This window comes from Puma concolor, chromosome B2, assembly GCF_028749965.1.
Source record: "Puma concolor isolate L17-30 chromosome B2, mPumCon1.1.hap2, whole genome shotgun sequence".
Lineage (NCBI taxonomy): Eukaryota > Metazoa > Chordata > Mammalia > Carnivora > Felidae > Puma > Puma concolor.
The window spans coordinates 99464578-99480843 of NC_141671.1; the positions used below are offsets into that span (position 1 = coordinate 99464578).

The window sequence follows — 16266 nt, forward strand, 5'->3', positions numbered from 1 at the left end:
AGACAGTTGGCTCTTCTTCTTATGCTCTCTCCTTCATCGGGAGTCCAGCCCAGCTGTTGCAACAGAATGAGCAGAAGTGTGCAAAGCCTCTTGAGACCTAAGCTCAGAACTGGAAAATTGTGACTTTAGCCTCATTCTATTGGTTGTGGTAAATACAAGTCTGGCCCAGATTGAGGAGTTGGGCAGACAGATGCTAAGACATGGAAGAGATGGAAAGTCACAATCTAAAGAGTGTAGACAAGGAGGCAAGAACAATTGGAACCATTATGATAATTAGACTACCCCACAAAGGCATTCTTTATTTCTCCAAAAATATATTAAATGGGTTTAAACTGAAAATTTTTTAAGAGAATTTTTAAGTTGCACTTGAATGCCCCAAGCATATTTAAATATCGAATACTAGGGGAAGTAAGGGTGAGTAGTCCTGTGGCAGCATACCATTTGGAGGGTGCACAGGGCTAGATGAGATACCATTTGGAGGGTGCACAGGGCTAGATGAGATACCATTTGGAGGGTGCACAGGGCTAGATGAGATACCATTTGGAGGGTGCACAGGGCTAGATGAGATAATTTGTCAGCATCTATATGTGTTTCGATGAAAGTGTTTACTAAATTTCTGTTATATAATCAGAAGAAAAATAAACTTACAGACATATTTAAAATGCATCAAATATTACATTTGAACAAAACTTTAACATCTTTTCAAATTTGTAATGAGAAAAGTTGCCTCCATTAACATAACTTTTTAAAAATCAGCTTTGGGGGTGCCTGGGTGGCTCAGTCGGTTAAGCATCCGACTTCAGCTCAGGTCATGATCTCACAGTCCGAGAGTTCGAGCCCCGCGTCGGGCTCTGTGCTGACAGCTTGGAGCCTGGAGCCTGCTTCAGAGTCTGTGTCTCCCTCTCTCTCTGCCCCTCCCCCTCTCAAAAATAAATAAAAACATTAAAAAATTTTTAAAAATAAATAAAAACCAGCTTTGATTTGAAATGGATAAGTGCAGTTCCTGATTAAAAAATTTTAATGATAATCCGAAGAAAACTTGAAGAGAAATTTTTGATAGTGACCATCTTGTGTGAAGAAGAATCCTTATCCACCTAGGAAATGTGAGAAAGTCTTCCACTTCCAATAATGGTGGACTCTGTCAGTAATTTGCACTGATCCTGTCGTTAGGATGATGAAGGAAGATGGATGAAATAAGAATTAGGATAAGCTAGCTGCTGAAACAAACAACCCCAAATCTCAGAGGCTGAATAAATGAACGTGTATTTCTTGCTCATATCACCATCCAGTGTAAGTTGGCCAGGACACTGCTCCATGTGGTCCTTCATGGAACCAGACTTTGTCCCTGTTGTGCTTCCACCCCTCCTTCGAGTCCTCAGAGCTCTCTGTTCAGCATGCAGGTAAGTCAAGGCAGTGAGGATCCTGTGGGCCAGATCTAGAAGCCATGCAGATCACTTTCCTTTACATTCCACTGGCCTTAACCTGATCACACGGCCACACCTAAGTGCAAGAGAGTCTGGGGAATAGTGTCTAGCTGGGTGCCCAAGAAGATGAGGAAAACATGGATAGTGGTGAGTGCTAGCAATCTTTAAAAAAAAATGAGCTGAGTTGAACTGAGCTTACTTTTGGCAGCCTCACTGGATCAGCACGACAAAAGTCAGAGTTTAGGACCAGCCCAGGATGGGGACCTAGTAAACTACCCCCACTTTGGATGGAACCTTGAAGGACTGAATGCTAGGAATAAGTGTGAACTAGAAGTCAGCTAGCTCTCTCGTGGACTTCGGTCAAATTCAGTGAGCCAAGTGACTCAGAATACTTCAAGCCTCGAACTTGCCTTTACTTCTATGAGTGTTTTTTTTTTTTTCCCAAGATATACGAGGATACACAAAGCAAACATATGAGGAGACAAGACACTGTGGATGTGAACAAGAACAAGAACAAATGATAAAATTAGGAACTCCAGATATTGGAATTATGAGTCTCTATTTTAAACAACTAACCTTACATATTCAAAGAGATTTTTTTTTAATAGGCTTGGAAATTTAAGTGTAGGGATCTAGAAAGGTACATCGGCTTTGGAAAGAACCAATAGAAATTCTAGACCTATAAAGTACAATAACCAAAACAACTCAATGGATGAGTTTAAGAGCAAATAAACCAGAGCTAAAGAGAAATATAGTGGACTAGAATATGGGTCAGAGGAAGCTATCCACGGTGAGTCATGAAGAACTGAAAAAGGGAAAATACAAAATAAAGGATAAAAGCAATGGAGAATATGAAGTTTAGCTTAGGTTCTCTTAGAGTACCAGAAGGAGAAGAATGATGGAGCATGGAGCAGAGGCAATATACAGGTACAGATGGACTAGATGTCTGACATTTATGGAGAAAAGGAATACAGCACATTCATCATCAAGCTTGCATGGAGAAAATTTGCTCAAATTAAAACATGACATAAATGGAAATATATCAATCTGGGCTGTGACAAAATGGATTTTGACATCACTAGGCCTTTGATCAGGGAACTCTGGCGCTTGGCCACAAAAGCTAAACGTGAACTATTGGGAGATGCTACCATTCACCTCATCCCCTCTGTCTGGTTTTCCTAGTGTGAAGAACATAACTATATAACTAAAGTCAAATTTCACCCCAAATATGAAATCCCTTATCCTTTTGTCAGACTGTATAGGAGAAAATATATGTTCAGCCTTATGTTTTATTTTCTTTTTAAATGTCCCTGAAAAAATAATACTTCCATGATGAAGAAAACCTTGGGGGAAAAAATGTCCATGAAAAAACTGATATTATGATCTCACACATATGAGATAGGGGATAAGATTCCAATTATAAAAAATGACCCCCCACCAGAAATACTATTTTTGTTATTTAAAAGTAACACAGTTCATGGGGCAGGGATGGGGGGAGATCAAAAAGGTATAACAAAATTAATCTTTGATTCCACCACCCAAAGATAACCACTGTTAACATTTTGATCTATATCTTTCTAGACTTTTCCTACATACATACTAAGATATACAACAAAGGCTTGCCTTGGGAATGGGGAATTTGGGCCAACTAAGAAAGAATAGGAGTTTTTTTGTAGGTGGTTCAATTATTTTGGAGACAAATGGGTATAAAAGAAAGAATAAGTCTGCTCCTTGGGCTGTGTTGTGTTTTATTCACACATTCATTTGCTAATTCATTCAGTAAGTATTAAGCACTTCCTATGTGCCATGGTGCCATGTGCTGGGGGTAGGCGCTCTTCATTCTGTGGGCCTGGCGCCTTCCCCCACCTGTAGTGCTAATGGTATTACCAAAAAAGTGGGAGGGGGCTGGCCTGAGACATGCTATTTTTGTCATCTGTAAATATGACTTCATGGAGTGCTAATGTGCCTGGCTGACAGAGACCGCAGCTTTTACCTCCTGAGTGAAAAGGCAGAAGCAAACTGGAGTCGAACTATTCACTTGTTTGGGCTCCCTGGCCTCATGAGCTCAGGAAAAGGTTATTTGATAGTTACTAGAAGAGTAGCTACTATTCATTAAATATCTGTTGTATGCCACATAGGTACTGTGCAGATACCATTTCATTTGCTTTTCATGTGACCTCTTAAAATTAATTTAAAATTATATTAATAAATTAATAAAATAAATGTGCTTTTCACATGACCACTTTAATAACTAACATTTATTGAGCACTTACTATGTGACGGCCATTGTTAGAAGATTTTACACGCAGTCAGTACAGCAAAGCTTCAGGACAAACCTGTGAGACATGTCCTGCTATGATCCCCAGTTTACAGATGAGGAGATGGAAGTTCAGAGACACTTGCTCAAGGTCGCATGACTGGATGTGACCAACAATTCCAAAGTATAAAGTATGTTTTTGCCCACAACTTTATTTTATTGATGAAAAATCGCATTTCTGAGTAATAAAAAAACAAACCCATCTCTCACCAAAATCAATTCTGAGAGTTTATCACTTCTTGGATACTTAAACATTGAATCTAGTATAAGAAAACACTCTTTACTAAAGATTTCACATTTTAGATTAATATTAATCTAATGTTGGAGCTGATTTCCTTGGTTAATGATGTCCTCCTTCAATTAATACATTTCATTCTTAGGTTTTATTTATTTACTTACTTATTTATTATTATTTTATGTTTATTTATTTATCTTTTGAGAGAGAAATAGAGACAGAGACAGAGAATCCCAAGCAGGCCCCGCACTGTCAGCACAGAGCCCCACGCAGGGCTTGAACTCAGGAACCATGAGATCATGACCTGAACCGAAATCCAGAGTCGGGTGCTTAATTGAGTCACCCAGGTGCCCTTCTTCTTATATATACATTATACATATATATATATATAATGTATATATATATATATTTTTTTTTTAGTGTTTATTTTTTTTTATTTTTGAGAAAGAGAGACAACGTGCAAGCAGGGGAGGGGCAGAGAGAGAGGAAGACACAGAATCTGAAGCAGGGTCCAGACTCTGAGGAGACAGCACAGAACCTGATGCAGGGCTCAAACTCACAAACTGAACTCATGGACCAGAAGTCAGAGGCTTAACTGAACTGAGCCACCCAGGTGCCCCTCTTTTTATGCTTTTAAAGAAAAAATTATATTGTTACCTCTCTGCAGCCTAAGTTGGGATTTCTTTGTCAGTGAATAACCTTTACTAGTTTTAATGTTTTTTGTGGTGGTGGTGGTGGTAAAATAATATATAATATAAAATTTGCCTTTTTTTTTTTTTTTGGCCATTTAACCATTTTTAAGAGTGAAGTTCAGTGGCATTAAGTCCATTCGTGCTGTTGTGCAGCCCCCACCACGGTTCATCTCTAGAACACTTTCATATTCCCAGACTGAAACTCAGTATCCATTAAACAGTCACTCCCCAGTGCCCACTGTTTGTTTTTTTTTTTAACCATTGTTTTAAACTGTATAAAGCTTAATTTTCTTTACATGAATGAGCACGTAATTTTTTAGGGATATGATATTTGCTAATATAATGGCAAATGTAGAACCTACTGATAAAGGTATATAATTTGTAAAAATAGCTGAGTGGGCAAAATTCTGATTTTCAGTTGCCCTAGGCACTCCAGTGCACTTCTGATGATGATTTTCCTTGGGCATGTAGTTATACTGATAGAAATCACATCCGTGCATAAAGAACGAGTTTAATTATACATAACTACATACCTAAGATGAGATTTTACATTTTTTTACATATACTTTCTGATTTACAAAAGATGAGACACTAAATTCTCACTGATCTTAAAAAAGTAGTGTGTCACCCTCAGAGCGAGTGTCCTATTGTATGAGTTACACGCTGTATCTTGCCTTCCCCCTCCCCCTTTAGGGAATTGTTTTCCTTCTAGGGGATTCCACAGGCTCATTTGGTCCCTGCTGTGACTGAGGACTGGCAAATGCACAAAGACTGATTTAGGGGTTTGGATATGGTGGATGGGGGAGCAACGCTAACTGGTCCTATTTAGAGCGACACTTTACATCCTCAACTTGTCTGTATTGAGCCTAATCATTTGAGCTCAAGATAATGAAAATAAAAAGCAGCCAAAGTGATTTGAGTGCTAATGTATGCCCGAGGCACTGTGGTAAATGCTTTGCCTGTATTATTTTGTGTCATCTTCACAATCCTGTGAGATAGGAATCAAACTCCCATTTATAGATGGGAAAACTAAAGGAAGAGAGGGTGCCTGGGTGGCTCAGTCAGATCATCTGACTCTTGACCACAGCTCAGGTCATGATCTCATGGGTTTGTGAGATCAGGCTCTGCGCTTACAGCATGAAGGAGTTCTTGGGATTCTCTCTGTCCCTCTCTCTCTGTCCCTCCCCGCTTGCTTACTCTTACTCTCTCTCTCTCTCTCTCTCTCTCTCTCAAAATAAACATTAAAAAAAAAAAAAACTAAAGGAAGAGAAAGATTAGGTAGCTTGCCAAAGGTGCACAGTTAATAAGTAACAGACTGAGTATTCACTCCTGGTTCTTAACAACAGGCTTGACAGCAGGGTTCCCTTGAAGACAGCCAAGGTTAAACAAACCAACAACCCCACAGTAGAGTCCCTATATGGCCAAGTGAGTTGGGGAGCCTCAGCTAAGGCCAGGCACTGGGTCTGGAGGTAAAGGCTGTCCAGCCAGGGAGGGAAATGGGAAAGGCAAGGGTCCCCTCTTCCAGCCCCATTTGGTACCTGGTTGGTGAGAGGAGATGTGGAGAAGGGACATCTCTAAGCAGATTTCCAAAGGAGCCAGGACATTCTTTGTGCTTCTTTGTGCCCTGTCTCCAGTCTCGTGCGCCTTTGCTCAGGGTCTGATAATTGCTGCATGCTTTTTTTTTTTAAGTTTATTCATTTATTTTTGAGAAAGCAAGAGAATGCATGAGTGGGGGAAAGAGAGAGAGAGAGAGAGAGAGAATCTCACACATTGTCAGTGCGGAACCTGACTCAAGTCTCGATCTAATGAACTGTGAGATCATGACCTGAGCGGAAGTCAGACGCTCAACCAGCTGAGCCACCCAGGCGCCCCAACTGCTGCATCCTTCTTAGAAGCTGCTCTCGCTTGAGGGAACCACTTCCCCAGAGCTTCACTCTCTGATTTACTCTCACCTCCCCACACTTCCATGAGAGGTCTACTTTCCTGAGTGACTGGATTCAGCTGGTTGCCGGGAGAGTATAGGCTTAAATAGATGGGCTCTGTAGTGGAAATGACTGTCTCTCCTTGTCACAAGTCCCTAATTCTCCCAGGAACATAGTCATACCTACATTTCTGGAAGAAGTTTTGATGCAAATAACTCAAGGAAGGGAGAGGTTTTTGGACAGGGTGGAGTGTTGGTGGATTCTGCCCGAAACTGAGAGGCTTCACAGCCTGTGTCCCAGAATGTGTTTGCAGATAGTTTTCACGATTTTCATGAGCTAAATTCATGTTTCAGGAAGAAGTGCCTTACGTTATAGGTGGAGCCTTTGTGAATAATTTTGTGAGCCTTGAGTGTTGGACCCTCCTCACATCAAGAGAGAACATGTTGCTCCAACTTATGCTCAAGGTCTCTGTCTGCTTCTGGTCAGGAAACCCTCTAGTATCTCCTATAGAAGCTGGCATTGTTCACTATCTTGCTCTTGAACACGTGTACTTGAAATTCAATGGAAGATTTTTTCTGATGATTTTTTTATTATTATTTTAATGTTTAATTATTTTTGAGAGAGAGAGACAGAGCATGAGCCGGGGAGAGGCAGAGAGAGAGGGAGACACAGAATCCGAAGCAGGCTCCAGGCTCCGAGCTGTCAGCGCAGAGCCCGACGCGGGGCTGGAACTCGCAAGCTGTGAGATCATGACCTGAGCTAAAGTTGGATGCTTAACTGACTGAGCCACCCAGAGGCCCCATTTTCTGATGATTTCATACTGAAGCATAGTCTGTATTTCAAAATGGTGACATCAGAGGTGGCTTGCCATTGTAAGATAGCACCATTTAGTGGCAGTGACAGTTTGCGGTTGAGCCATAAGAAGGATTTGTTGGGACACGTTTACAGTTATGTCATAGAAATAAAAAAATTGAAGGGTGAGTTTAAGTCAGGGACCTACAGCCTAACAACTGAGGCAGCTCAAGATACTCTTTCACTCCTCACCACACTCTGTCCTCTCTCCTGCCCCTTTCCTCCATCGCTATTACAGTTTCAGTAGACACCGCTCTTCACCTGCTGTGAAAACTGCTCCATTTGGTCAGGTTACCCCAAACCACCCCCTAGATCCGACCATGACCAGAAAAGGAGGTGTTTTCAAATTAAGGCAGGGCAACCAGAAATGGCTTTAGGTTTCTAGTCTTTACTTCATTTTAATTACAGCCACTTGGAGCCAGTGACTATCTGGAACTGTCAAAGAATTTGGATACAGTATTTTTACGAAACATTCCACAATTTACGCTGGCCAAGAGGACGCAAGCTCGAAGATTCATAACTCTCATTGATAACTTCTATGATTTCAAGGTAAGGATGTAGTGCATTTTCTCAAGACTAAACATTTTGAACTGTGGAGCCAGCTTGCCTGGGCTGGAATCCTGGTTTATTCTCTGTGCCTCAGTGTCCTCCTCTGCAAATTGGGGATAATAGGATTTGCCTCAGAGGATTGTTGTTGTTGAGGGCAAAATAAGCTAATCCATGAAGAACACTTAAAACGTTGTTTTGGTTGTTTTGAGGATTAAATGAGCATGTAAGGCAACTCGAATATCATGTGGCATTTGAGGGCAGGAGGAAAGTACCAGAATCCACTAGGAGGGAGAGGTGAGATTTTAATGTTTCATTAATTCATTCATTCAGCAACCTTTTTCATGCTAAGCAGTGCTAAATGCTAGAAATTCAATGACAGGCGAAGCCAGGTCTAGTGCCTGCCTTCATAGAGCTTATAGTCTAGTGTCAGAGAAACATTAATCAGACATCCACAGAGCTAAATGTGAAGTCACCACTGAGGACTGATCTCTTGGAAGGAGAGAGAGGAGTATGGTGCTCTGAGGGTCTGGGGGAGAGAAGGCTGATCTTTGGAGGTGGGGAGTGGGGGTGGACACAGCGAAGGCCTGCTGTGGACCGCCTACATCAGAATCCTCTGGGCTACCGAAGGCCCACATTCCAGAGCCCACCCTGTCCCCAGCCCAGCAAATGAGCCCTAATCCCAGGGCTGTTCATCTGCAGATTCACAAGCTCCTCCACCGCTCCTTATAAATGCTGGAGAAGCGATGGCTAAACTCCAGTGCAGGTTGAAAAGGGGTCACCAGGGGGCATGTTTGCAGCTTGCAGCAAAGGCCCTGTGGTAGGCCTGAGCACAAAGGGCAACCAGTCTGGCTCAGGCACGGTGCCGAGAGGACTCTGCCACAGTGAGTCACCTCAAAATGTGCCACACACTCCAATGGGGCCAGCATACACATGCTCAGCTAGACAGGAGAGGAAGGAAGCTAGGGGATCAAGTCCGGTCTCTTGTCTCCTGCATCACTTATCCAGACACCCTGCTCTGAAATAATCATGTGGAGTCCAGCATGAAGGGAGTGAGCCTGGAGGTGGCCCTCTGTTTTTAGAGGGCAATGCTTCAAGAAGAAAGTGGCAGAGGGGCATTAGTAGGTGGTTCTTAGAGTAAGAGGATTGATAAACTCTTACTTGTTCATGTTTCAGCTAGGAATAACTTAAGGAAAACATATGCCTCTCCCTCTGTCCTATCTCACCCCCCATTGTTTCACTTCTTAATTAATGGGAAAGAAGATTTCTGTGGCAATATGATGGAATACCAGAACCACTGTCCTAACATTTGCTTTAACTATATATCACACATGTAGGGCTGATATTCTTTTTTTAGAGAATCATTGAAATTCTCTTATTTCAGAAGTTGGGAGCGCTAAACAGACATTATTCTAGAATGTATTCATGGAAATTTGTGAAATCAGAGTATTCCTGTCTCAATGATGAAAGAAGTGTCATTTGTGATTAAAAAGAATTTGTAAGAGGAGGTAGGAGACCGTCTGGAGATGGAAAAACTAGTCCCAATGTCAATACATTATTTTCAAGTATTGGTATCGTTGTTTAAATAATGATTTTTTAAAGGATAGCTGTGAATCCTGAAAACAAATTCAGGACTTGTTAAGCATCAAGAAGAGTATGTATTATCTTTAAATTTGTGGACATAGAGTTTATAAAGATATAAAAGCTGTTTCCAATATATGATCACATATACACACTCAAACACTTACGTAATCAACAAATATTAATGCCAAGCTTAGTCTTTTTGAAGAATGTCTTAGTGTAGGATGCTGATATAAATGTAGGTTCTAGAAATTCAGGGTGTAATTAGAGTAGCAATGCATTGAACTTAGCAGTCACCTCTGCAAGGAGCATCTTTGATGTACACAGAGACGGGCTCCAACCAGCCAGGTGTAAATGTCAACATCAAGGTGTAACCGAAAGACCACTGGACTTCAGATTGGGAGACCTGAGCTGGCATCACGAAAATCTTTGCTTCCTACTTTACAGGATATTACAAGCTGTAAGGAAATATTTAGAAACGTACTATGCAGTTTAAAAATACCACTTTAAAGAAACACAAACTATTAGGAAGAATACAGACGTTCTAAAAGCGAACATCTAAACTCCCTGTAATGACAAACACAATATTATTTCATGAGAGATTTGCTCTTACTTTCGAGTTGTAACATGTAAGGAGTCATACCATTTCCTCATTCTCCTCTCTTTCAGGTGCGCATAATTTGTTCTGCATCGACTCCTATATCAAGCTTATTTTTGCATCAACATCATGACAGTGAGTTGGAGGATAGCAGAATACTGATGGATGACTTGGGGCTGAGCCAGGTAGACAATATTAACATAATCTCTTTTTATTATAAAACAGCCTAATTGTTTTGGGTTTTATACGTGGCTGCATTTTGAAGAAGGAATGCCATACGTATTTAACTATTGACTTGCTGCTTTCTTCTAAAGCCATTATAGCAGACTTTCTCTCAATGTCACTAAAGTAGAAAATAAAATCTTAGGGTGGAAGGAATCTTCATGACCATTTTTTGCATATAACGAAAACGAAGACCAGAGAAGGGGACCAGTGGGCCTGTGATCATCCTGCTGACTAATGGTGGGCAGGCCAGAAGCTGGACACCAGGGCACCTGTGTCTGGTGCTGGGCTCATTCTGCTACGCCATGCTGCCTTTTTCTTTTTTTTTTTAATTTTTTTCCATGTTTTTATTTTTTGTTTTTGAGACAGAGAGAGACAGAGCATGAGCAGGGGAGGGGCAGAGAGAGAGCAAGACACAGAATCCGAAGCAGACTCCAGGCTCCGAGCTGTCAGCACAGAGTCCGACATGGGGCTTGAACCCACGGACCGTGAGATCATGACCTGAGCCGAAGTCAGACGCCCAACTGACTGAGCCACCCAGGCGCCCCACCGTGCTGCCTTTTGTAGATATTCTTCGTGTCTACTGGACTTGTAGAGTGCAAGATACACTATCCAAGCATGCAGGCTGACTATTCCAGGACCGTAGAGTGCCTGGCAAGACCCTTGGTTTAAAAAGAAGTCCATCTTTCATCTCCCAACACCTATTCCATAAACATGCTGTAGAGAACCAGCCAGTGCTGGCTCAGTCCTCCTGGATCTTGGGGTCTGGTGATTCACCCCAGGCCAACCTAAAGTGATTTTACATTTCCTTATTCTGTATGAACATTACAGGGGATATTTCTCAACAGTTGAAATATTAGTCAAAATTTTAAAGCTATCCATAAACAATAATCTCCAGAATGAGGGGAGCCCATTCTTCCAACCCCAGAGTTGAAAGACCATCTGGAGTGAGGAAACATTTCCTTATTGACCCAAGTAGAAATTATGCAATCTTAGGAGTTTGGGGAAATGAGGCCTATAATTCATTAAAAGGTGAACTTCTGGGGCACCTGGGTGGCTCAGTCAGTTAAGTGTCTGACTTTGGCTCAGGTCATGATCTCACGTTTGTGAGTTTGAGCCCCATGTCAGGGTTTGCGCTGACAGCTCAGAGCCTGGATCCTGCTTCGAATTCTGTGTCTCCCTCTCTCTTTGCCCCTCCCCTGCTCACACTTTGTGTCTCTCTTTTTCTCAAAAGAGAAATAAACATTAAAATGTTTAATAATTTTTAAATAATTATTAAAATGTAATAATAAACATTAAAAAATTAAAAAAAAAAAAGAAAAAGGTGAACTTTCAGGGCACTTAGTAGGTGGTGGCTCAGTCAGTTAAGTGTCTGACTTTTGCTCAGGTCATGATCTCACGGTTCGTGAATTTGAGCCCCACATCGGGCTCTGTGCTGACAGCTCAGAGCCTGGAGCCTGCTTTGGATTCTGTGTCTCCATCTTTCTCTGCCCTTGCCCACTCATGCTGTCTCTCTCAAAAAATAAATAAACATTAAGAAAATAAAATTAAAAAATAAATTTTGAATATTTTTTTTAAAAGTGAACTTTCAAAATATGACTGCTTAAACCTATGTGTAAAAATAAATAGCTACTTATAAATCTGTATGCTAAGAACTTTCAAAATGGTGGTTTCTTTAAGAACGATACGTGTATCCAAATAATATCTTTTACTGTTTGAAAAAATACACTGGAGGGGCTATATCATCTCAGTTTCTAAAGTTTTTTAAATCATTGGCGCTTCAGTTTTTCTCCCTAGGATCAGGGTTCACATGTAGGGTAAAGTAAGCTCAACATGTGGGGCCAATAATCTATGAAGGAATGAGGGCTTTGGACCACAGGGTCATGCAGTTTTGCAGTAGGTCAACCAGGAATACGTGGACTAAGGAGTCAAGAAGTTTTCTCTGAAGAAATGTGGTAGAAACCCCTAAGGAAAGAGACACAATTTCTCTTTCTCACTTACTGGCCACAAGCCCATGTTGCTATCACCAGTCCCAGGCTGTTTGCTGCCCTCACTGAGGGATCCCCGACTTAACCGTGGTTGGTGGGATCACAAAATGTCCCAGCAGCTCAAGACCAAAGGGCAGCTCTGCCTTCCCAAAGTAGGCTTCCAGGCCACTCTCTAGGCCCACAGGGGACCTCTGTGTCAGCCCATTAGGAAAAGGTTCTGCAGGAGTTTATCCTCAGGGCCTCTGGTTGGGAATGTGGCCCTGCCTGTGACGCTTCAGAGGGACGTGTCAGCCTCTTCCAAACTTGCCAGAACTGCTGTGTTTTGGGCATTACTTCCTTCTGGTGTGCACTTTTGGAGAAAGAATTCTTTTCTGTCTGACGTGTCCTTCCTTCAGAGTCTGCAGAAAACTTTCATCATGCAAAAACTTTCTTCATGCAAAAATGTTCATATTTGGATTTTGGGGCATTGTTTCAGCTTTAATTATTCTTCTTATGTTTTGCCTATCATTTTCTCCCTGGTAATTTGTTCTGTCCATTGATTATTGGCTTAAATTAGTGGATTCTCTAGTATCCAGAGAGATTATTATATATGAAAAGAGATTATTATATATGAAAAAAAGTGTATGAAACATTTTAAAATCTAAATCAAAAAAAGTAAACCTAAAAAGTTGTTTTAACCCTGTACTTAGTTTTGTAAATCTTCATTTGTGGTAGTTTTAATTGGTGCTGGGTTGTTTCCTTTGTTTTGTTTTGTTTTGTTTTGTGTTTTGGTAACCAGGACTCAGCAGAAGGACTTTCCATGTTTACCGGAGAAGAGGAAATCTTTGCGTTTCAGCGCACGATTTCCCGGCTCACAGAAATGCAGACTGAGCAGTACTGGAATGAAGGGGACAGAGGCAAGAAGTAACCGTGACTTTTTCATGAATAAAACTCAGGACAGATGATCACGGCGGGGAGAACTCTTCATTATGGAACTTGAAGGAATCGTTTTCTCATCGTTAATTATGCACTTTGTCCCCTGGACCATTTTTATCTAAAATTTCCCTCAGAGATGTAGTAGTGGATTCGTAAGTCAAAGCCATTTTTGTAGGTTTACTTTTTGCCTATTTATTTGGCTTTATTTCTGCACCACAAAATTAAAATCATCACCCCTGAAGATTAATGTAGGACCAGACCTTTTGGTTTCGTATTAAGCCACTTGAATGATCCTTGAACACACACACACACACACACACACACACACACACACACACACACACACACGGTTACATGTGGTGTTGTTATGGAAATCTCCGAGCTTTGGCTGCATATTAGCCTCATGATACAAACGCATCTTTTATGAGAGGGGAGAAAAACCCCTATATTTCAATTCAAAGCCAAGAAACTTTCTGATCTTATTATAAACTAAAGAGAATAACATTTTAGAATATGGGCTTATATGTGTGATTTTGGGGGGCCAAGAATGATACTAAATCTCCCAGGCCTTCAGGATTCCTCACAACCGAGGGTATGTTTTTTTGACCTGCTATCAGGCTTGGCAGAGGCAGGACCAGATCTTCAGTGGACACGAAGTTGCCCGAAAAAAATTGAGGATGACACCACAGAATAAGGAGCGAGGGTGTCAAATTCTAACCCGCAGGCAGATCCCCCAAGTCTGACTGCCAGTAGAGGAACAGATGCCAGGAATAGGGGCCAGCGAGAGGGTGTCAGGAGGGGACAGAGTCCTGGGCACACAAAGTAGCAGAGCGGATTCCAGCTCATCTGACGCCAGCAGGACCCCAGTGGACGGGAGACTCTGCCCAGCGCTTGGACGCCTTTGCTCTGGCTGCCAAATGCACTCCCCACTCTCGCCTCTGCTTCTGTGGTGAGATGGACTTAACCGTAAATGGGAAGGAACACTGATGAACCTGCTTAAATAAAATCTGACTTGTCCTTCATCGAGGTCTTTCCTTCCTTCATTCAAGTACAGCCTGACTTTGCTATTATCCCAGAAGGGATCTGAGTTGAGGCTGTTAATAGGATCTAAATCCCTCTTCCAGGAAAAAAGAGAAAAGGAAAACTGCGAAATCTATAACATATTGTGAAAATCAAATACGTGGGGGGAGTAGGCACAGTTCAAATGATTACGGTTGTCAACACAAGCCCTTTTGAATCTTTTGAATTTATACGTGAATCTGTCCACATGGGTCTATTTTGGACATTAACCTAAGTCAAGCAGATAGATGGATAGGGTACCCAAGTATAGAGAGAAGTTTAAATCAAGGATTCTGAAGATTAACTGTGGGTTTAAAAACATTAAAAGTTTTTTATTTCTGGGGTGCCTGGGTGGCTCAGTCATTTAAGCGTCTGACTTCAGCTCAGGTCACGATCTCTTGGTTTGTGAGTTCGAGCCCCACGTCGGATTCTGTGCTGACAGCTCAGAGCCTGGAGCCTGGCTTCGGATTCTGTGTCTCCCTCTCTCTCTGCCTCTCCCCTGCTCGCACTCTGTTTATCTCTCTCAAAAATAAATAAACATTAAAAAAACATTAAACTTTTTTTAACTTGAAGTATAGTCACACAGTGTTGCATTAGTTTCAAGTGTACGTGATTCCACAAGTCCGTACATTATGCTGTGCTCACCACAAGTGTAGTTATCATACAACGCTATTACAGTACCATTGACTATATTCCCTATGCTGTACCTTTTATCCCTGTGACTTATTCATTCCATAACTGGAAGCCTCTCTCCTCCATTTCCCTTCACCCATTCTGCCCATCCCCCCAGCCTCCTCTTCCCTGGAAACCATCAGTTTGTTCTCTGTACTTGTGGGTTTGTTTCTGCTCTTTGTTTGTTTGTTTTGTTTTTTAAATTCCATGTGTGAGTGAAATCGTATGATATTTGCCCTTTTCCGTCTGACTGACTTCGCCAGCATAATACCCTCTAGGTCTATCCGTGTTGCTGCAAATGGAAAGATCTCACCCTTCTTTATGGCTAAGTGTAAAAATATCTTCATTGAAGTGAAACAAAAAGAGTTCAAAAACAGGCCAAATAGGTTAAGAGGGACAAAGATGGGATATAACCACTGTCTGCCAGATTTATTGCTAGATATTTATATTATCTCAGATAAAAAATTTAGCCTAGAGAGTTATATAATCATCCCTGTTTATAGATAAGGAACCAAGGCTTGGAAAAGTTAAGTAGCTGGACCTAAGATTCACAACTACAAAACTCACTTGTTGTGCTTTATACCACATCACCTCTATAAAAAAGAGGTTATTTTTAATATTTTTATAAAAACTTCAGTGAATATGAATTTACAACAGAACCATTGCTTTGAACTCTGTAAGTATAAAATGTGTAACTTGTTTCCATCAATCTTAGCTTTTTGCTTTTCACATTTCTTTGGCAATTATGCTATACCTTAATAAAAAGACCGTATGATGGGGCGCCTGGGTGGCGCAGTCGGTTAAGCGTCCGACTTCAGCCAGGTCACGATCTCGCGGTCCGTGAGTTCGAGCCCCGCGTCGGGCTCAGAGCCTGGAGCCTGTTTCCGATTCTGTGTCTCCCTCTCTCTCTGCCCCTCCCCCGTTCATGCTATGTCTCTCTCTGTCCCAAAAATAAATAAATGTTGAAAAAAAAAATTAAAAAAAAAAAAAAAAGACCGTATGAACGGATGGAAAGACAGACAGATGGTTAGCCTGACTGATAGAGGAACTGTCTCTGAGGGTGTGGGTGTATGTGAACTAGTCTGTACTCAAATACTATTGTAAAAGTTCAGCTGAGGTAAGGTATTTGGAATTAGAATTTCATTTTTCTATGGAAACAATGAGGTGATGTTAGGGCCCTGGCTCACTGCACAGAAGCCCATGGAATTCTCAGTGTGACTGACCCATAATTTTGGTACTAAAG

The 16266-nt window shown here is 41.4% G+C and overlaps 1 protein-coding gene across 1 annotated transcript in view; it reads left to right on the top strand.

Annotated features, from left to right (window-relative positions):
• The window catches only part of AFG1L (AFG1 like ATPase), a 208482-nt gene extending 194168 nt beyond the window's left edge, over window positions 1-14314 (top strand). The window contains exons 12-14 of the mRNA XM_025925758.2: window positions 7851-7991; window positions 10239-10352; window positions 13156-14314. Of these exons, the coding sequence (XP_025781543.2) occupies window positions 7851-7991; window positions 10239-10352; window positions 13156-13284 (384 nt within the window). The 3' untranslated portion in view covers window positions 13285-14314. The remainder of the gene's footprint in view (window positions 1-7850; window positions 7992-10238; window positions 10353-13155) is intronic.
• Window positions 14315-16266: the final 1952 nt, after the last annotated feature.